This window comes from Pagrus major, chromosome 17, assembly GCF_040436345.1.
Source record: "Pagrus major chromosome 17, Pma_NU_1.0".
Classification (NCBI taxonomy): domain Eukaryota; kingdom Metazoa; phylum Chordata; class Actinopteri; order Spariformes; family Sparidae; genus Pagrus; species Pagrus major.
In genome coordinates this window covers 24610567-24631748 of record NC_133231.1, presented here as the reverse complement: position 1 = coordinate 24631748, position 21182 = coordinate 24610567, and the positions used below count along the sequence as shown (strand labels likewise).

The following is a 21182-nucleotide window of genomic DNA, read 5'->3' as shown; positions in this document are numbered from 1 at the left end:
TCTTAAAAAGTGCTCAGGCCCCGGAAAGAGATCCTGCAAGTCCTCCTCAGAAAGACTTGGGAGCATGTCTGTGCTGACATTAGCAGCTGAAAAACACATACAACCACACTGTAAATATACAGTATAATGTAATAAACTGGTTGCTAAGTCACAATCTGTATTTCAAAGGGTGAGAATGTGCTGATGGTGGCAACAGAGAAGCACACATCCAAGCCGGAATAGGTATCTACATTAAGGTCAAGTCTGCCTGCCATTTCCACTAAAGGCAGAAATGATTTTAACACATCAACCAGCGTTTCCCATTAATTAAGGAGACTTTGGCGGCCACCATCTCTCATCTCCTTCAGTCAGCCCCTTCCCCAGCTGGACTAGGTCTCTCTCTTGTGCACACACATATGCATGCACAGATCGTGCTGGAACATTAATAAATCCTAAGCGCACCAAATAGCTAATTGTACAGTGTTCCAATTGCCCCGCGAATGTGCCCTCCCTCCACCCCCATTGCGCAGAGGGTCCGAGACCTTCCCGCTATGTCTCTTGGAAAATGGTGCATGAGTCATGCTAACATAAGCCAACAAATTAAGCCAAAGCTAAACTAAGCTAACTGCCTACATCTTGTACCTTAAAACAGTTTCTGGCAATAAAACACTATCAATACATTTTGAAGGGATGACTGTTAGTGTAGTTACTAACTGTTCATAGCCCACATGCATTAGCTCAGTGAGAAAACCAGTTTGTTAAAATTAGCATGTTAGCACTTGTTAGCCAACTTCACAATTAGCTGAACTTGCAAAGACAGGCAAAAGCAAATTAACATTACCTTTCAATACTGCGACTGTTGTAGGATCCATACCCGAAAAAGCCCTTCCATCTTCATCCATGGCGTTGCGACTTAAGAGGACTTGAAATGGCTTAAAGCTGGAGTGTGTAAGTTATTTTAGGCATCATTTGGTCAAAAATCAATAATAACCTTTCAGCATATTGTAATACATAGTGTTATGACAGAACACTGGACTTCTGGGTCTCCTCTTGGCTCTGTATTCAGGCTTTAAAAACTCAGTGACGTGACGCAGTGTTCAGCCAATCACAGTTCATTTTACAGAGCAAGCTGTTTTGGGCATTCCTATTGGTCGCTCGACCGAAGTCGATGCGCGTTCACCTTCCATCGGTGGTGAAGGTGCAACAGCGGATGTCCGGGCAGGAAAAGCCGCTATCCCGGCATTACCAACAAAAGCGTACACGGCTAAGCAAGCCAAAAAAAGGAAGATCGATGTAGAGAAACAAGAGTCTAAGAGGGAGAGTGACAATAGACGGAATAAATCGCGTGTAAACATTGGACAAGCATATCTGAGGTGGAGAGAGCTTCACGATAGCATCGGGCTGAAGTTGGATTCTGAGCTTGCTGTTCTTCTCCTGGACAGGTGAGCCTCCAATTTAAGTTTTACGTAGCTGATAATCTAAATGTGTGGTAGTAATTGGCTGTGTAGTCGAAATGACTGTGAATCTAATAAAGCAGGCGGTTTGTGGTCACAACTGACGAGTACTGTCGTGAGTTGAGTAGCTTTATGCTAACCGTAGCCAAAGGCTACGACAAATGTATTGTCAATACCGTTATATATACACGACATACAGAGGACGTGTGCCGTGTAAATATGGATGTGACGGTTATTATTTATTTTCAGGTTGCGTTAGCAAGAAATAATTGTTGTCGGTCTCTATCACGAGAGAAAGGTAAAGTACTTTCTTACCTGTAATTCGGCCATGGCAAGTGTATGACGTGAATATTTCAAGCGCCACAGTCGTGCGCGTCCACGAGAATTCAGGCAAAAGATGCGGTGGAGCTACGAAGTCGAATCAGGGAGGGGAGGGGGGGAACGCAGTTGTTTCCATCCCAGTCTCATGCGTTTTTCACATATTCTACAAACTCCAGCTTTAAGGACTAAAACACTTAAAACAAGTGAAAAGGTCTAACATAAAAACTGCTTACTGAGAAGAACTATCTTATCAGACAAAAAACAAGCATATATCACCTTGATCTAAGATATTTCATCTTACTTAGTTTCAGTTTTTGCAGCTACATTTCTCAAGAAATGTGACGCATGTAGCTTCATTACGACATGATATGCTTTTTCCGGCTTATTACATGTCATATCAGCTCATCTATGAACCTACTCGTTATAACCTGGTTATTTTTGTGAAAGGCACAGCAGGACAAGCAGGACAGAGCTTTGGTTGTTCATTTTTAAGATTTTCTTTTTTTTCCTAGTTATCATCTGCATCTAAGTAAGTAAATATGTTTACCTTATCAATCATGTTGATATTATACTACACATTGCAGATAAAAAAATTATTTAAAGAAAAGGAAAAGGAGGATGGTGCAAACACCACCGAGGTATCACTAATACAAAAACATTTGGATTATTTGTTTGTAATTTCAAATTTCTAGTGTCTTTGATCAAATACTGCACATTAACATGAGTAATTCATTTGTTATTTTGTGATAGACTCACTATTATTTACCATATTGATGCTGTTTGTATTTAGTCTACTGGCACCTTAAACTGGCAGCTGTTTTTTGCCCTAACTATTATTATAAAGTAATTGTTGATTGCACAATGAATAGCGATAGAAAAATGACACCATCGGTGTTTAGACTGGTTCCCTATAAACTTTGTGTTCACTCTGCTACTTTGTCAGCTGTCGGGCACAAAATCTCCCTGAGAATGAGATCAGATTTTATTTTTGTGTCTGTTTACTTCCTTTGGTTTAGGTTCAAGATGGAGCCTGAGGTGTTGAGTGAAGTTCTTCTCTCAGTTTACATCATTTCCTTCCTGATAGGCCTGCCAGCCAACCTCGTGGCTCTCTATGCCTTCAGTGTTAAGATCCACACAAAGCCACTTCCAACAGACATCCTTCTGCTCAACCTGACCATCTCTGACCTCCTCTTTTTGATCACCCTTCCTCTCAAGATGCACGAGGCAGCTTCAGGCATGAAATGGGACCTGCCTGACTACATGTGCTCCATTACCTCCTTCACCTTCTTCAGCGCAATGTACACCAGCTCCTTGCTGCTCACGGCAGTCAGTGTGGTTCGCTACATTGGAGTAGCTTTCCCCGTCGCCTATCGTCAGCTGCAGAAACCTGTGTACGCGTTAGTTACCAGTGCTGTTATTTGGTTAATCTCAGCAGCACACTGCAGCATTACTTTCATCACCGTGCACCACCCAGACCTGGCCCACAAAAATTTCACTGTGTGCTACGAGAACTTCACAACACAGCAGTTGAAGGTCCTCCTCCCAGTCCGTTTGGAGATGTTCATTGTGCTCTGCCTTATACCTCTTCTGATTTGTGTTTTCTGCTACCTGCGCTGCATCTTCATCCTGTACAGCCGCCCCATGATATCCAAGATGCAGAAGCAGAAGGCCATCGGAATGGCCTTGGGGACTCTAGCTGTGTTTCTCATTTGTGTGTTCCCATTCAGCATTTCTCATTTCGTGGGTTTCTTCCAGGGTGAGAGCCCAAGTTGGAGGTACTACACCCTGCTGCTAAGCACCTTCAACACCTGCATCGATCCCATCATCTTCTACTTTTCCTCCTCCTCTTTCCACTGCAACAGTGAAAAGTCCATTTTCAGGAAGCGTGCTCCAAGAGTACAACAGCAAGACGCAAGTTCTTAGACCAAAATTCACCTTAAATATATTGGCTCATTTGCCAGCTTCAATGTTTATATTGCACTGTATATTACTGACATTATATCAGAATGTGTATTGTTGTACAAATTGCTTCAACAGTGCAGTTTTGTAAAATAATGTCTCATATGTGCAGTTTTTTTGTAAAACAGTGTCTCACATGTAGATGTTGCTAACCGCTGTGTAACAAAACATCATGTTAAGGGTAATCTATTCTCTTCATATGGACTGAGCTGCTTTCCATCCCAAGCCATTGTGGGTAATTTTATGACAAAACCACACGACAAGTTTGGTGCATATGCAAATTCCAGATTTTATTATTTTATGGTAAATTCTCTATTTTTGTACAGGAAGTGATATCCTTTACACCCATGTGACATCATTTCTTGTTCATTTTAACGTGGGCCAGCCACTCTTCTGCACTCATGCATTCTGTAGGCACACATGTAGAATATACCTGCAAGACAAAACACAGGTCGGCTGTAAAGTAGTGTTTAACAACCACAAAGAGGAAATGGAAATACATATTTCTTGCATTATCTGATGTTTACAATCTTACAGATGTGTGTTAATAAAATATATAGTGAGCATTTTCATTAATACGAAGCTGATGAGACTGTACTAACTCATAATAAACAGTTGTAAATAAAATCATTGGAACATTAAAGTATTACTGCGTTGTATTGGTGATTTTATGATTTGTTCTTCAAGAAATAACAGAGCTGTTGTACGAAGTAGATTACTACCTGTTTTCCTCGGTTTGCAATAATTGTGTAACTTTGTTTACTGTCAGCAAGACAGAGTAATCACATTGCACCCCTTATATTTGAACAAACCTGCAAAGAAGGTCATGAGCAGTGCCACCCAGCCTAGTATGTAGGACCAAGAGAAGCGCCAGTCACCAAAGCGCTTGCCCAGGAAGTTCACTGTCACCCCGGTGTAAATGGCCATTGCAAGCAGAACAAAGAGAGCTGGCACGGTAAGCAGAGAGTGACACATGTTAAAATGAGTATCCGTAATTAAAATAAATGTCGTGACAGTGAGAAAGTTTCTACGAGAGGCCGGGTGAACTTTGTCTGAGGATATAATATGCAAATTGACTAAATGGCGATAGTCGTTCAGATGAATGTGTCACCATGTGGCTGCCATACTCCTGACTTACTTGAAACAAAGAACATGATCCCAGCAGCAAAGGAGCGGTTGAACCTCTCAAAAGCCGAGAAGTGGGCAAAGGAGAGGATTCCTGCGATGATGCCAGCAAAGCATGACATTGCAGAGAGGATCATGAAAGCACGAGTGGCATTCCAGTAAGCTGAGGAGGAGCGAAACAAGGGAGAGAACATACTGTAAAGATACATGCAGGAGATTGACAACCAACGTTATAATAAGAACAGTTTTGGACCAAAATGTCATTTTCCTAATATTTCTACTGACTCCCTGAGTATGTACTAAAACATTTTATTCAAAGCTTTTCCTTGAACTGGACTCACACAGCAGCCATCTTTAACACTGCTATTTACAGGCAGACGGTCTTAAAACAGTGAACGTATACATACATAAAGTGAAATTTACATTTAACTGAGTAGGAAGGGTTAGGGTTATTTCCACATAGACAGGCTGTCAAAACTAGTGGGGTTACAAATGTTTGTTGTATATATTTAGTATTCTGCGTCTGTGGCCAAATTTAATCACTCTGACTCCTACGCAAAAGGAAATGATCAAGGAGGAAGTTGAGACAGTTCAAATACAACCTACAGGCCAGTACAATGATCATTGAAGAACTCAGACAGATTCAAGACTTTCAATCTTAAATCACAGTGTTTTATCACTATTTGAGATCCAGTGTGTAGGATTTAAGGGGATCTATTGACAGAAATTAAATATAATTTGTTTTCCATAGTGTATAAACACCTGAAACCAAGAATTATTGTCTTTTTGTTACCTTAGAGTGAACCCTTTTATAACAACAGAGAGCAGGTCCTCGTCTACGGAGTCCGCCATCTTACCACGATGTTCCTACCGTAGCTCATGGTGGACAAACCGAACACTGGCTCTAGAGCTGTCCTTTCATGTTTATAGGTTCTCCACTCTTACTTTAATTGGTGTACGTTTGGATTGAGATTAGATTGCTGCAGGAACTATGAATGGCAGCGTTGGACTGTCAGCTAGTCAGTCAACAGTGTTGGTCCACACTAAAATATCTGTTGCCTTCAAACTTTCTACAGATATTGTCTCCAAAAAGTATCCTTATGACTCTGCTGATCCTCTGACTTTTCCTCCAGCGTCACCATGAGGTTGACATGTTTGGTTTGGAGTGAAATGTCTGGACATTTGGTTCAGACATTCATGTCCCTATTAGGATGAAATGTAATAGACTGGTGATCCTCTGGCTTTTGATCTAGTGCCATCATTATCTTAAAAATATCAATATGTCCAATACTTTGATGTCTGAGCACAACATTCCAACCAGCCCCTGCTATACTATGTGTTTAATGGTAATTGACAGATTTTAGCATGCAAACATACTTTACTCAAACGGTGAACATCCCTCTGCTAAACATCAGCATGGCATGGTCACTGTGAGCATGTTAGCATCCTGACATTAGCATTAAGCTCAAAGCACCGCTGTGTTTAGTCTTGTTTAAGGGGCTTTTTACATCTATTAATCACTTTCTTTCAACGTGACGTGACAAATGAATCCTTCAACGTCTCTCTCAGTTGCCTATACAAGCCTGTGGACGATTTGTTTAATGCTGCTGGACTGTGGATTTCTTTGTGAAGGATTTTACAAGAAAGTCCATAGGATGTGGATTTATGCACGTTCTCCAGTGCCTCGACTCAGTGCCTCTGTCTGCTCCGCTAACAGAGAGCAACAGTAGCTTAAAGTTCTCTTTAAGTGACACTGAATTGTTTATTTTTTTCCAGGATTGTTGCTGTTGTGTTAGTCTGCCTGTATGCACTTCTCATACCAAATTCTTGTTATTGTACCTCAAAGGTAAAAACAGTCATTACAATCGCAGGCGTATTCAGATAAGTAGACCTAAACTCTGGTGCATTGTACCTCAGGGACGCCCAACAGAAACTTTTAAGAGCCCACGAAAATATTTTCCCACTTACCAATGCTGTCAGTCTGCATGTAGCACTTGCCAGACATGCAGTACCTCCACAGGCCCTGGTGGGCAAAGCTGCCAGACAGACGGTACTGCATCCAGTAGTCTGTGGCAGTGGAGACCACCAACAGGATGTTCCCCACAATGGCACAAAATAGGCCCCCTCCCATGAAGCTGTACATCATGAGTGACGCTATAACAGTGGTTAAGGCTTTACGCACTGTGCAAAAGGAGAAGAAGACAGGAGTCAATGGTGCAAGTAAACTTGTAGTGAGGTTTTTTTTTTATTGTTGATTTAGTTGCAAATGGATTAAGGAGACAGGAATGGCCTGAAGGAGAGGATGAAGAAGCAAGAAAAGCCACTGCATGTCATGTCAGGCTGCTTTGCCACAGGTGAAAATGGGAGCTATTCTTTGAGCTACAGTTAGGACACCATGATTTAAGTATCTAATGAAGGAAAGACATCAATTTACATTTCCTGTTTGGATTAACCCAGCAGGCCTGAGGGCTTAAACCAACAATCTAACTATTAGTTCACCTCCTGAAAACAGTGTTGAATTTATACCGCTACACTTCCTCAAAAACAGAGGTGGCTCCTTCCAGAGGTGGCTCCTTTTTCCATTTGCAGTCTCTCATTTAAGGGTGATGCTTAAGACACATAAGGGTTTTAGATGTATGTGAGTCTGAATGCATTTCAGTGTGTCTTGACTACACAGTTAGCTGAAACCACACAGCATTAGTCATCATGACAGCTGCTGCCCTGCAGAGTGATCATACCAACCACAACACCACCAGCTTGTAGCAACATCTCTGTTTTAAAAAGTTTTTTTTTTTTCTGCCGTTACACAAACATGTCAACTTCCTAGTCGAAATAGCCCAGCATCACCACAGTCAACTTAAACATAGAGCTGTAAAAGAGGTCATAGCTGATACAAAGCCTTAAATTAAATGTTGAACAATGAGAACAATGACAGTAGCTTTAAGAAAAGCAAATGGGATGATATTTTGGTGAATTGGTCCAACTTGTCAAAGATGATGGCTCCATGTAGCTGCAAAGACGTAATTAGCCATAATCTGCTTTTTTTTTAAGTATGGGGACAACAAACTGATATGAACTAGCCAACTTAATCAGTATACAAAGCAGAACATGTCAAACATGCACAGTCTTAAGCGGAGGGTCTGGACACCATAGATTTATATGTGCAAATGAAAGGAACCAGGCAAAACCTGGATCTCAAGTTTGGCACGAAATCTCAAAAAAATGTATTGATTGTGTTAAAATTGGAATTGGAAAATTCTGAAAAAAAAAAAAGACAAACGTAACACACATTTATACAAAATTGCATCCTAATAATGTGAGCTAAAATCCTGCAAGTTACTACCACATGTTAAAGGCCCTCTCAGCCCACCTGTGAGACATGCACTCATTGGTTAGCATGCCATGATATTCACCCTACATTATTATTTTTAATCTAAACTTTTAGCATCCTGATGCCTTCAGCGATCAACAAAAGACCCGACATCATCTTACCTGAATTCCTTAGGATAAATCAACCCTCTTAAGTATCGGCCTTTCCTCAGGGAAAGAGTGAGAGAGAGTGCAAGCCAGGAGTGAGCGAAACGTCAAAGAGGAAGCCCTAGGCTGAATTCCAAAAAGTTATCCCCTCCACTTTTCTGTCGATGGAGGCAAAATCCTTTAAAACAATCGGCACAGAACAAATGCACTTGAGCTGGTGGGCCACACGCCACGTGACTCTTTCACACTGAACTACATGGGAGTATTTTGGGGGGTCAGGGGAGAAGGGAGGGGGGGGGATGGCGTTGGGGGATGGGGGCAGGGTCTGGGATATGAGGCCGCGGCACCACAGTCCTTGTCTGTTGTTCTATTAGGTATTCTGGAACTGTGGATGTGCAGAGGCTTGCAGTACTGCTGTGGTCAATGGAACATGCTGAAGCGCACACTTTCTTTCAGTGTGGCTGGGGTGTGGTCATGGGGACACATACACGCTTAGAGCAGACACATGACCAAAGAGCTGCTTAGTAAAATTAGACACCGCGCGCAGAGTGTTATACACGTTCACCCTGAATATGTAATGACGTTATGGAAACATTGCACTAACAGTGAAAGCCTGCCCAATAGCACACAAGGAACTAAACATTTTTACACCTATAAAGTATTTACAGTATTAGTGTCGACACTGCGAGCTACTGGGCATGCATCTACTACTCGATTAACATGGCTAGTCAGAACATGTCTGAATGGATGACGAATTGAGGGAAAATCAAGTCATGTGAAAGTAGGATTACATCTCAGATGGTCCGTGTTACTATTCAGGCAACTCACATAGCCACAACGCACCTGTTGGTGGTGTGAAACATTCAGAATAGAAATAGGATGAAATCTATATAAATCCAACTGAAATAAACATTTTTCGCTGGTTCAGCCAAGGTGTGTTAATGCATAGTGGGAAAAGTACTTGCTTCTGAGTTGAGATATGACTCCCATGCTTATATCTAAGTCGTATCGTATCAGCGTGATCTTTCAGGTTGATTTTAACCTTGAGTGAGCTGTGGTGTTCAGATGACGGCCTCACTCACCACCAGACATGATGTTTTACAGCATAATCACTGGATATCTGAGACTGAGACCATGCTGTAAAAATAAAAAATATATATTTTCTTTAAATGGTTTATAGGTACTTTGTGACCTTAAAGGATAAATTCACCCAACAATGAAAATGTAAGCACTTCACCCTCATGCCGATGGAAAGTCGGGTGAGGTTTCGTAGTCCACAAAACATTTCTGGAGCTTCACAGCAAAACAGTGTTGCAACATTCTCACAACTGAAGTAGATGGGGACCCCCCAAAAAACTCATAAAATGGCTCCATAAAGCCCCAAGATTCCAAACTGATTTGGAAAGATGTTATTTACACCCTCAATTTGCAGCTGCGCTAACACACCCACTTTAAACACTTTTAGCTGAGAAGCAGGAGTGAAGATATGGTGTTTTATGACAGATGTAAATAATATCTTTTACATCAATTTGAGATCTCCGTGATCCCGGAGACTTGGTTTATGTCGGACCAACTGTATGGCAATTTTGCAGAATTCTCCCAAACAACTGAAACAGATGGGGACTGAACAAAATTAATAAAATGGCTCAGTACCACATTTCCGGCATAATCAAAGTCTCCTGAAGCCACAAGATCCCAAACTGATTTGAAAATCCTTTGCTTACACCCCTTTTAAAAGCAGAATCTTCACTGTAGCTGCTAAGCTAAAAGTGTTAGCGTGCACCCTGCTGAGGTCGGTGCATGAGCTCAACCACACATCAGTGGGTGTCAAAAACATCTTTTCTAATCAATTAAGGATCTCATGTCATCTTGTATTAGGTCAGACGAGCTCTATGGAGCTGTTTTTGTTTGTTTTATTTATGTTTTAAAAAAAAGTCCCCATTTACTTCAGTTCTTTAGAAGAATACTCTTTTGCTGTGAAGCTCCAGAAATGTTTTGTTGACTATGAAACATGGGCGTGGGTGTGAGTAGATGGTGACGGATTTTTTTTATTCTTGGGTGACCTTATCATTTAACCGATCTCCTTCAGCAACTAGTTGAAAGTGCAACAGCCTCGAGAGCACTGAAGAATGGGGGTTTCTCTTAGCATGGTGTCAGTCTGTTACTATATTTAACCCTTGTATGGTGTTCATATTTTTGTTACTCAGCCAGTGTTCGTGGATCTGGTGGACCCGCTGCATTTTTGGGTTATTAATTCAACACAATCAAACAATTTTATGTTAAATACTCAACAGATGTTTACTTCATCCCAATTACAAGCAATATAAACAGCATATATGGTTAATATTTGCCCTTTACCTTTGTTAGATCACATTTATGAAGTGCTACTCCGCAAGACAGAGGGTAAAATGTGCGGGAATGTGAGAGCAGACGGTGTTAGTGCTTGAATTTTGCAACAACATTGCAACCTTGTGCGGGAACGGCAGGGGCAGAAACACAACACACACACACACACTCACAGACACTCACACATACACACACACACACACACGCCCTGGGTCCGAACAGGGCGCGTGTGTACAGTGTGTGGTCATTGAAAATGTGTTCTGATATATGTTCTCCACAGAAAATGAGCCAAGGCCAGTGAGTCTGAGTTTGAAAAAATAATTAATCGTATCATTTTTCTTTTGATAAAAAATGAAAACGGGTCCCACAGACCCGAACACCATACAAGGGTTAATAGATATGTCAGTGTACAAAGTGTATGAGCGATCGCCTTCCTTTACTGCTGTACCTTGAGCTGCACATGCAATGGCATTTTTTGGTGCATGTTAGCACTATTTACAAAGGACTGAGAGACTCTGACGATGCAGCTGCAGGAGTTCTTCATGCTGAACATATGATCTATTACACAAACAGATAAGAGACGTGTTCTAGGACAGCCCTGCAGTCGGCCATGACCCCTCTCGGAGAGGCTGTTGAAGCAGAGGTGGACTTTTCTAACCTATGCGTACAATGGAGTTAATTTGAGTTCCAGCCACTTCCTTCTAGTCAGAGGTAAACATACCCCAAGATGAAAACTAACAAGCAAAAACCTCTGTCATTCCCATAGAAATAACTCAATTAAACAGGGTGCTTGAACTGTAGTAGTGTGAGGAAACATATATGGGCTGGGGTGTGTGAAACAAATGGACAAATAGGAGATGTGCATTATATTACTCATTTTAATGACACTTTTTTAAGATAAATGCAGACATGCACTCTAAATGTCTGCCTGGACTGTGGGGATATTGATGACGGCTGCTACAGATTTTATGAGACTACTGTTGTTCTTGTCTGTCTGATGTCTTTTTTAAATGCGTCTGTTTGTTCTGTGTTGTACTGACATCAAAGTTAGTCTGAGTCTAATACAATGCAGCCAAAGAGTGAAACCACACAGCCGACCTGCAAACCATCTGACCTACATGACAGACAGAGCTGTGCTCTCGACTTAAACACTAATGGACGCTGAATTCACAAGTGAATAACTATTATTTGGGCCTGTCTTTAAATTTAGAAACAGGAGATGAGAATTACATACAACCTAATAATCTAATTTAGGGAGTTTTCACACTTTTAACTGTTGGCCCTGCCCTGGGTGTTTTCTTAAATGTGTTCTCGGAGGGTGAACATGATGATTTTTTGTTTACGCACTCTGTTTAACAACTGTGAGAGGTCCACCCTTCATACTGGGTCAGAGGAAGTAGCTGGCAGGCGGTTTACCATCAGTGGACAACTGATGGAAACAACATGCTTCCGCGAAACTGAGCCACTGTCTTCTCCAGAGAGATGTGGAGAGGACGGACTTCTGAGGGGATCTGAAGTGAAAGAAAAAAGACCCTGACCCTGCAGTTTCTGGACATAACAAAAGTGCAAGTGTGGTAACATGCACCCAAGGCAATGTCATACTTATATAATAAGCCTAGGTGCTTCCTCATTTCATTGTAACAAGTGCACTTCCTCAAAACGTTGGTTGAACAGCAGCGGCTGATCAGAATCCAAAAAGGAAACCTTTTTCCCCTTTATTTTTTCTTTCTTAAAAGTAATGCAGACCAACCTGTAACAGCATCAGAAAACAGTATTGTCTGCACGGTTAATCCCAGTGTAACTGCTGCATTATCAGCCCAACTAGTCAGTTACAGCAGGTTTTTCCAGCCCTATGTTGTTAATTTCTGAAAGTGGGACTGCCCGGCATTTGGGTCAGCCTTTACAATGTTGATGACTTACATTTTATAAAACCTTGCGACCTCTTTCAGAATCAGAATCAGAATCAGAAATCAGAATCAGAATCGATTTTATTGCCAAGTCAGTTTTCACACAGCAGGAATTTGCTGTGGTCTGGTGCAGAACAACAAACAATACTGAAAATAATTGAAAGATATCATAAAGATATAAATATAAATGGAGATGAAAAGTAGAAAAATATAGAATAGACAATAATATAAACATAGAGAAAACAGTAGAACAATGTACAAGTATGACTGCTATTTTTTTTTGTAATTGTCGTGTTATGCTGATATTAATATCAGTTTAAGGCGATTAAAGAGAAATAAAACAGATTCAGACATTGACAGAATTGTCAAGTCTCATTGAGATAAATGTTATCTAAATGTATTGAAGTTTTTCTGATTCTATTGTTCTGAGATCCTGTTCAAACTCTTGATGTAATGGGTGGTCTTTAGCACCACCTGCTGCGCAAATATAAAAAAAACATCAGCCCTGTGCTCCAATAGTCATATTAACAGAATATTTAGGATGCCAGAAACAGATTTAATATGTCCCAGTATGAAGTATGTGAAATGCAGTATGCCAAAAATACCAGGATCACTTGCTACATCCGGTCGCATGTTGTTGTATGGGAGCCAGCATGCTTTCCTGGCTTTTCTGACCCACGATCCTCTGCACAGTGCGTCACATACGTCAGGACGTGTCACACAAATGTAAACAAAGCTGAGGGAGCACAAACTTTTGACAGCTCACTGACTGATGACAGACCATTTAAGTGTAAGTACTAGGTTCTTTGTTCTCCAAACTTTTGTGCTGATGCTGCGAAAGAATAAAGGAGCAAGAGGGTCATAGTTCAAGGCCCAGTGTCATGAGGTGGTGTGCCCCAATTGTATACCTACTGCATGCAACAGCATGTACTTTGTAAGTGCAGCTGCAGTACGTACGAAAAGTAAAAAGAAAAAGTGTGCGATTTGGAACGCACCCCAGGTCACCATGTTGGAAACGGCTTTCGGCTTACAGCTACTTGAGTGTGTGTTTCCTCACAACAAAAGGAGACGACTATCTGTGTCATCATCAGGGCAATTCATGTACTGTAAAGCTGAGTCACAGTTCACACCGAGCACTGTTTCCTGGGTGTTCCCCTCAAAATGTGACCTGCGCTTGAAGCCTACCACTAGATTCTTCACTTAGATAACAAACGTTAATGTTGAGAGGAGGCGTCACCAACCTGTTCCTCTATTAGGCTGTTTAACATAACTTTAAGGCCCTGAGTCCTCAGACAGAGCTGACTTCACCTTGTAAGTGTTTGAGTGAGAGAGGATGTGAGAGGAATGGGCCAGTGCTTTTTATAATAAAAACAAAAACACAAATAGAAACATTTTCAGTCAGAGTGAGTTACTGTAAGTGGAGAATAAGTTCTTGGAGAAAATGTCAGATGTAAGTAAATTACAACATTTCTGCTTCTGACTCTGTTTTATGTAACAACACTATGAACTTAGGCAAAGTCTTAATGATTCGACAGTGGGACATCCCTAAACCCTCGCTGACCTACCGGGAACATGCCTCAAAGTCTGTAAGTCTGTGAGTGTGGACATAGGAATTGTACGGAAGCCCTGAGGGGCAAATAAGGAAATTTTCTTTTTTTCTGGTGATCCATTTTCTAAGTCGTTATGACTTGAGAACTGGTGAAAAAAAAAAGCTTTTGCCAGGATAAACTTTCTAAGTTCCTTAATTTTTTTTTCATCGTGTGAAAACACAAGAAATAAAATGTTCACTTGATTTCATGCATAAAACAAAAAATCTGCAAAAACAAAAAAAACAACAAATTTGTTTTCAGACATGGAAATGTCTTTTTTCACAGAATAATAATAATAATAAAAACCCTTTTTTTAAACAGTTCTCAAGTCATAAACACAGGAGAGAAAACAGTTTAGATCAGACTTGGATCACTAGAAAAAAAAAATCTCACTTGTCCCTCAGGGCTTCCGTAGCATTGGGCCCAGCTCTGCACCTCCCAGCTGAGACAGTGGATGGAGCTGAGGTACAGGTTGATCTCAGGGGTAAACCTAACAGCAGCTCCCTCTGTAGACTCCTGACTGACTTGTTTCTCCTGTATAAAATACTTATGCACAGAAAAAAGGTAATGGATCATCTTTAGGTATGTATGCTTGAGAAAAGAATTTCCAAAGGGATATAACAGGATTTCAAGCACTTATTTAAAAGGAGAGAATTTGCTTTTATGCCCTTAGATTGCTGTACTCTGCAGGCTGATAGCTGGGACACTACCTGCAGAAAGAAAATCTAAATGTGTGATCACCAATTCTTTGTTGTGCTGTCCTGTCTCGTTAGAGGGGACATTGCCAGCAGTTCAGCTCTACCTCTTAATGCCTCTTCTAGCTTTGGACTGTGTTTGTGTGCTGCTGTAGATAAAAAAATATGGCGTGAAGAAGCTTGAAATACAGATACCAAAGAGCGCTGTGCATATTTGGATGGGTTATAGAACAAGAGGGGATCCAACGAGACCCTGTCAAGTCAGATACCTGGCTCTGCAGAGTAACTCTCCACTTGTCACCACATCGCTGGAAACAGGAGAAGCTGATCAAAGTGCACGCAAATGAAAGAGAATGAAGGGAAATAATGCGGAGACACAGTATGAAGATTATGAACAGCACTTGTCCACGGAGGAAAGAAAACAGATCTGACATCCTGACAAATGCTTTATCTCGTTATGCACCCACGCATGGCCAGGGCTGAACCCACATTCAGCAGCAGAGCACTGCAGCAAAGTACTGTATGTTGGAGCACAGCAAAGCTTCAAAATAGTAAACATTTTCAAGAAATGATTTTGCCAGGAGAGAAGGAAGTGAGGTCCTATAATGAAGCCTATTGTCATTATTTATTTCATGAGGGAAGAAAAAACAAATGTTGATCATGAGATCATGGGAGATGCAGAGCAAAAGGAATGTTTTGTGCAAGTGTGCATTATATTCCAATAATATACTGAGTGACCAAGAAAAACCTTACAAGCTATTGTTTACAGTTGTGTCTTACTGGAAATATTATAAAATTGTCAAGTTATAATTAATAAGAAGCCAAAAAAAATATACAGATATATATTTATATTTGATTTATTATGATAAAACACTTATAAAATACAAGTTTTAAGTTACAGATTATACAGAAAAGTGCTATAAATATCCTTTGCCCACTGAAACAAATGTATGACAAGCTTATTTCATTTAAAATAATGATTAAAATGTAGAAAAAAATCTCATACATTAGAATAAAACATAAAAACACAACATGCTGTACAAAAGTTAAACACACAGAGTTCAGACGGTTGTAGCAACTCTGACAGGTGCTGGAGGGACAAAGCTGGGCAGAGCCACTGATCTGTCCGATGGAGTCTGAAAGAAAAACAAGCCCGTTCATTTCGTGTAAATCGACAGAAGCATCGATCTTCCGCTTCAATGTGTTTGATTTGAAAGGCTACCTGCTGCAATCTGTTGTAATCAGGGAGAGACTTCAGCCCTCCTGTCAGCAGGTTATGAGGAGGGATTGTATCTGGTTGGATTGTTATTGCCTGTGAGGGACAAGGAAGAGATGCAGGATTCATTGTGCATACCATCTGATGCATGGAGTATGGTATGTATTTTACACTCACACGCTGACAATCAACTATAATTATAAAACTAGTGACGAGATTCTAACCTTCTCGACGGCTCTGGACACTGGATATCTTGTCTGCCGACCTACAACAAACAGAAAAACAGAATTTAAAGACAATGCGTCACCGTGATTAAATATTTGGTGCTGAAACTTGACTTACTTTTGTTCTTGTGGCAGTAAACACAGAGGTAGATGAAGCCTCCCAGCAGGAGCAGGAAGAGAAGGCTGCAGGGGATTCCAGCCGCGATGCCCGCTATGGCAGGTCCACTCAGCCCCTCACCTGTTATCACCAGGATGAGCAGTGATTTTACAGCGAACTTAGATTACTGGACGCATAATCTGAGGCTATGTTCAGACAGCAGGCAAATCAGATTTGTTTCTGAAATGTGTCCGCGCTGTTATTTTCAAGTGATCAGATCTAATATTTGGTTCCAGACATCAGCAACACATCTGGAAGGGTTGCTGTGGTCACGAAGTCTGACAAAATGTTGGTACACGAGTTCCCGAGTGGACGTCATAGATTTGGGCTGGTAGTCTGAACACAGCCTAACACTTTGCCATACCTGGACCAAGCCTGCGGACATCAGACGGCTCTCCTTCAGTCATAAGAGCTTTGGGGATGACCCGAAACCTGTACGTCGATTTGGGATCGAGGTTGACGATGTCCACACTCCTGGCAGAGCCTGGATGGTGCTGGATGGTGCGAAACTTGTTTGAGCCGCTTCTAGTTTGGGTGCCATTACTATTGTCGGTCAGGAGGTCTGGTCCTTTCATCTGGATGTCAAAGCCTTTGCAAAATGTCAAGATTTCTCTGATCAATGTTCAAATCTCATTAAAACTGACAGAATAATAGACATAACAAGAGCTGACATTTGCTTCTCACAGTACTTTTGTGCTTAAAATGTTTTATCCCAAAACACAGCACTGCTCAGCTAGAGTTTTCACACACTGCATATTTACACCCCTATCTTCTATGTTGACTTTTCAACACGGTGTCGGCTTTCTTTCCAAGGACTTCTGCTGAGCCGTACAGATTCAACAACAAGGAAGACGAGTTCCTGGTGATGTTTCAAAGATATTATTGTGAAAAATAAATCAACCCGGAGCTTCCCGGAGTTAATACTGTGTTACCTGTAACAACAGAGGTAGGCGGGACCTCCCAGGTCAACCTGACGATTGTTCCTTCTTGGTTAGGTAACACACTGAAATCTGAGATTGAAGGTCCTGGAAAGAGAGGGATTGTGAGCAAAGGGGGAGATCAAGAGAGGGCAGGTGGAGATGGAGGGGGGTGAGGGTATACCAAGACTGGAGAGCTTTGTTTAAAAGGGAAAAAGCAACCTCAGGCATTACTTAGCTCTCCGTCTGAGGGCCCATTGTTTCATTTTCCTCTGGTAATGCTAGTAGGCCTGAAAATTGGAAGCTGAGGGCAACAGTATCCTTACAGTATTTAAAAATGGCCTGTGTGGGAAATGGGACTGAAATAAACATTTTTGAAAATAAAAAAGTTTCATGATTTAAATAAATAAATAAATAAATAAAAATATCACTGTACAGCCCTCTCAACATCATATCTTTACCTCTTAACTGAACTTCCCTCTTTTGGCTGCCCATTGCGTTGCTGCAGACACAAGTGTAGTTTTGGAGGCGGAAGTTGGTGACGTTGTAATCAAGAATCTTGAGCTGCGTTGTGTCAGTGCTGATCTGGTAAGATGTCCCGTTGGTGACCGCCTCGCTGCCTTTGGACCATGACACCACAGCCTGAGGCGTGGCCTCGCTGACACAGTGGATAGTGACTGCTATCTTGTTGTCAGCATCGACTGTGGTTTTCACAGCTGGCAGGAACTTCACTGGACTACCTGGGGAAGAGACGAGGCTCTTGTTTGGCTGATAAAGTCACTTACAGATAATACATGTACTGATGTAGACATACTGGCTGACAAAGACGTGTACTGGAGGACTACATATACGCTGATACCGATATGTTAATGATATGCCAATATCGGACGATACATCGGTCGGGCTGTACTCACTAATGCACATTATACAGAAGTGTTATTTTTTTGAATGACAGATTGCTGAGCATCTAAAACTTACTTGCAGTAATATTGCACTTATTCTGTTCAAGTGGGTGGTAAGCCTGGCACGTGACAGTTTTCCCGTTGAGGTCATCTGTGGCGGTGACAGTCAGGCTGAAGTTTCCTGCTCCGCCGCTGGTGTTGCTCGGTGCCGGGAAAGAAAGCTGAGCCTCTGGGGTGCCCCCCGCCCACCGACAGTGGTACTGCAGGGTGACGTTGTTCACCGACTGTACAGAGCACATCGGGCTGCCCGACGGCCTCTCTGTCCAATGAAAAAAATCGATCTTGTTAAAGTGTAACAGTCAGTCTGCATTCATTCACATTTGGGTGAATAGTACAAAATCTCAACATCTAAGGGCTGAGCAAAGCTTTCCCAATTTTAATGGTTTTCTTTATCAGGTTCATAACAAACAGGTCTTTATAGGTGTAAAGATGGTAGAAGACTGATCTATGGAAGCTGAGAACAGCCGTCAGTGTATTTAATTTATGCCATTACCTCAAGATTGTATTATCTAAAGATAACAAAAAAAGTGTTTTCTCATAACTGCATAATTTATCTTATGTCGAGAAAATTAGCTTTGTTATCTCATGATAACAAGACGAGATAATCAACCTGTTACCACGAGATCCATTTACCAGAGATCAGGAGTACCATGTGAGCATGCATAGATGATGTCTCGAAGACTCCAGCAACTGATTTAAGCTCATAGAGGATTATCTCGTTATCTCGAAAGATCAGCCGTTTATATTCTCGAGATAATGGGATAAATTAACCCATCATCGTGAGAAAACAAGCTTTGTTATCTTGAGATAACGCAAGTTGAGAAGCATGACCTCGAGATAACGGCATTAGCCTGAAAATAATTGCTCCTACTGGCATTCTCAGCTTCTGTTGTGATCCTATAGCTCCAATGCAAACATTAAAAATAACTTAAAATAGATGCACAGACCAAAAACATGAAACTTTCCCAGCTTTTCACGTACCATAAACCTTCAAAATGATGCTCCTGTGGCGCTCTTCTTTAGTCTCATCATTGAGCAGGGTGCATGTATAATTGCCCCCTTGACTCGTCTGTACGTTTGTTAGATTTAGGACTCGTCCGTGGGACTCAGAAAGGGTCTGACCACCGAAGGCCCACTTAGCAGTCGGGGGTGGGAATCCTTCAGCCTGGCAGGACACGCTCAGAGAGTCTCCGGACTCGTAGAACGGCTGAGCTGGACGGGCCTCAAGTTTGGGGTCATCTGGTCCATCTATAAACACGGCAGAAAGAATACAGAGGAGAGTTGGTAGAAATGAGGGGACACAAACACAGACAGGGGTTTTAAGAAATACATCTAATGTTATTACTCTTACACAGCACAGCGACGTTCATGTGAGTCGTCACACTGCCGAAGGGGTTCGTCAGCGATACCGTGTACTGTCCTGCGTCTCTTCGGTTTGGCCTGAGGATCACGAGACTCTGTTTCTCCACCATGTAGTGCGAGTTGGTATTTATCTCTGTGCCGTTGACGAACCACATCTGACGCTCGACCACTCCTTGCAGCATGCTGTAGGTCAGGGTGAACCGGTCAGCTCCTTCTTTAGCAAACTTAGGTGAGCTCAGAGTCACATTCTTGATGATTTCTGCGAAAGAAAAGGTGAAGAGGTGGTGGATATCACATGGCTCCTGTTTTTCTTCCAAATGCACCAAAATGACAATGCAGTGTTTCATTAAGATGGTTAATCTGGAGTGAATTAGAAAAAATATTAATTGTGAGAGCTGGCACGCCATGAGGTTCAAATTGTTTGTTACAATGGTGTTTTTCTGTGAAGCTCCAGAATTATTATGTGGACTACAAAACCTCACCCGACTTCCCATCGGCATTGGGGTGAGAAGATGATAACTGAATCGAGATTTTGGATGAACTTTTCCTTTAATTGCCTTTCTTAACTGGGTTTAAGCTAAATCAGAGCTTCAGTACTCACCAAATACTTTCAGAGTAAAAGTAGCCAAAGACTTTTCCAGTCCAGACTTTGTCATTTCAACAGTGTAGTTACTGCTGTAGCCAAGCGGCACATTTACAAATGTAAGAGATCCATTTGGTTCAATCTTCAGCACATCCTTCCTGTTTTCGGCTATGTTTGCGGGAGTGGGTGAGTTAATAATCCAGATGACGACAGATACATCTTCCATAAACCAGATAACAGATGTGTCAGGAGCACCGCTGAAAGGCACAGCCAGAGTCACATTGCTGCCAGCCACAGCATTCACCTCAGTGGGATCAGCAGCGGAAACCAGCAGCTCAGTGTGTGAACCTGTCAGTGTGGAGCCAAGGAAATACAGTTTAACAAGCAAATCTAATTTAACAAGCATAATCCTTAATGGGCCTGTGAGAAAGGAGCAATTTGCAGAATATCCAACGTGAATATCCAAAGCTTAACATGAGTGTCTGTTCCCAACAATGCAAGCACATTTAATAGTTAGTATGGTTCAACGTGAATCCTGACAAGATGTGAACAACATAAGCAACAAAACTGAAACACAGAATTTAGTTTTGGTCTTACTTTGAAGAGCAAAGCAAAGCAAAGTGGCCAGAAAAACTGCGCTTAATCTCCTAAATTCCTCCAGCCACATCATTTTAATAAAATAGTTGGACAGCCGAGTGGCGAGAGGAGTCAGCTGATTTTAAAGGTTGAATTCCAGGCACATCAAGAAATGCTGAAGAAATGTCCTTTGCTGTCTTGGGCAGCAGCGAGTGATCCACCTGTGTGTCTTCCTGTGTGTCTTCCTGTGTGTCCACCTGTGTGTCCTCCTGTTTGTCCTCCTTTGTGTGCTACAATATCCTTCTGTGTGTCCACCTGTGTGCTCGAGCTGAA

At 41.6% G+C, this 21182-nt stretch overlaps 3 protein-coding genes across 3 annotated transcripts; 1 reads left to right on the top strand and 2 right to left on the bottom strand.

Moving 5' to 3' along the window:
* The first annotated feature begins 2777 nt into the window (after positions 1 to 2777).
* Positions 2778 to 3677, top strand: LOC141011485 (free fatty acid receptor 2-like). The gene has a single exon (XM_073484647.1). It carries the CDS (start codon positions 2778 to 2780, stop codon positions 3675 to 3677), a length of 900 nt encoding a protein of 299 aa, XP_073340748.1.
* A 407-nt stretch (positions 3678 to 4084) lies between these two features.
* lim2.5 (lens intrinsic membrane protein 2.5) lies at positions 4085 to 6984 on the bottom strand. The gene is made up of 4 exons (XM_073485986.1): positions 6807 to 6984; positions 4852 to 5001; positions 4526 to 4660; positions 4085 to 4146 (listed from the first exon to the last, which is right to left on the bottom strand). Exons 1-4 carry the CDS (start codon positions 6982 to 6984, stop codon positions 4085 to 4087), a joined length of 525 nt encoding a protein of 174 aa, XP_073342087.1.
* Positions 6985 to 15693: 8709 nt separating this feature from the next.
* Positions 15694 to 21182, bottom strand: vsig10l (V-set and immunoglobulin domain containing 10 like). Its single transcript, XM_073485769.1, has 12 exons — positions 20871 to 21182; positions 20292 to 20621; positions 19680 to 19949; positions 19310 to 19576; positions 18345 to 18587; positions 17828 to 18106; positions 17382 to 17474; positions 16814 to 17038; positions 16411 to 16530; positions 16293 to 16333; positions 16075 to 16164; positions 15694 to 15988 (listed from the first exon to the last, which is right to left on the bottom strand). Exons 1-12 carry the CDS (start codon positions 20941 to 20943, stop codon positions 15914 to 15916), a joined length of 2106 nt encoding a protein of 701 aa, XP_073341870.1. The 5' UTR covers positions 20944 to 21182; the 3' UTR covers positions 15694 to 15913.

Coding starts and splice junctions, on each gene's coding strand:
- LOC141011485 (XM_073484647.1), top strand. CDS start 2,778: ATGGAGCCTGAGGTGTTGAGTGAAGTTCTTCTCTCAGTTTACATCATT.
- lim2.5 (XM_073485986.1), bottom strand. CDS start 6,984: ATGATGTACAGCTTCATGGGAGGGGGCCTATTTTGTGCCATTGTGGGG. Junction 5,002..6,806: donor CATGCAGACTGACAGCATTG/GTAAGTGGGAAA, acceptor GCTCCTCCTCAG/CTTACTGGAATGCCACTCGT. Junction 4,147..4,525: donor GCTCATGACCTTCTTTGCAG/GTTTGTTCAAAT, acceptor TTTGTCTTGCAG/GTATATTCTACATGTGTGCC.
- vsig10l (XM_073485769.1), bottom strand. CDS start 20,943: ATGATGTGGCTGGAGGAATTTAGGAGATTAAGCGCAGTTTTTCTGGCC. Junction 19,577..19,679: donor CATGAACGTCGCTGTGCTGT/GTAAGAGTAATA, acceptor CCGTGTTTATAG/ATGGACCAGATGACCCCAAA. Junction 18,588..19,309: donor CATCATTTTGAAGGTTTATG/GTACGTGAAAAG, acceptor TTCATTGGACAG/AGAGGCCGTCGGGCAGCCCG.